The 254-nt window shown below is 44.9% G+C and overlaps 1 protein-coding gene across 1 annotated transcript in view; it reads left to right on the top strand.

Moving 5' to 3' along the window:
• LOC119592412 (MAM and LDL-receptor class A domain-containing protein 2-like) overlaps positions 1-254 on the top strand; it is a gene marked incomplete at its 3' end in the record, with an annotated part of 16,276 nt that overhangs the window by 2,030 nt on the left and 13,992 nt on the right. The window contains 1 exon segment of the mRNA XM_037941233.1: positions 126-222. Coding sequence (XP_037797161.1) covers positions 126-222 — 97 coding nt within the window.

The raw sequence follows: 254 nt of genomic DNA, 5'->3' as shown, positions 1-254 counted from the left end.
ATGTGCATCTGTGCACACTCTACACGATGGATCAATTTACATGCTTAAGGGATAACCTCTATACCTTAATAGCAATAACCCATTCCTTCATTTTCTTCCCCGTCCCCATCACTTAACACGACCAGGACCCTGTGATCTGTACCTTCGACGTCCCCTGCGAGTTGTTCCAGAGTCACAACGATGATGGAAAATGGTACATTTACGAATATTGCGATCCCAACAGTGAGTATGAAGCTGCGTTATTGCCTTCTGAC

This window comes from Penaeus monodon, chromosome 30 (assembly GCF_015228065.2).
Source record: "Penaeus monodon isolate SGIC_2016 chromosome 30, NSTDA_Pmon_1, whole genome shotgun sequence".
Lineage (NCBI taxonomy): Eukaryota > Metazoa > Arthropoda > Malacostraca > Decapoda > Penaeidae > Penaeus > Penaeus monodon.
This window is presented reverse-complemented; position numbering and strand designations above follow the sequence as displayed.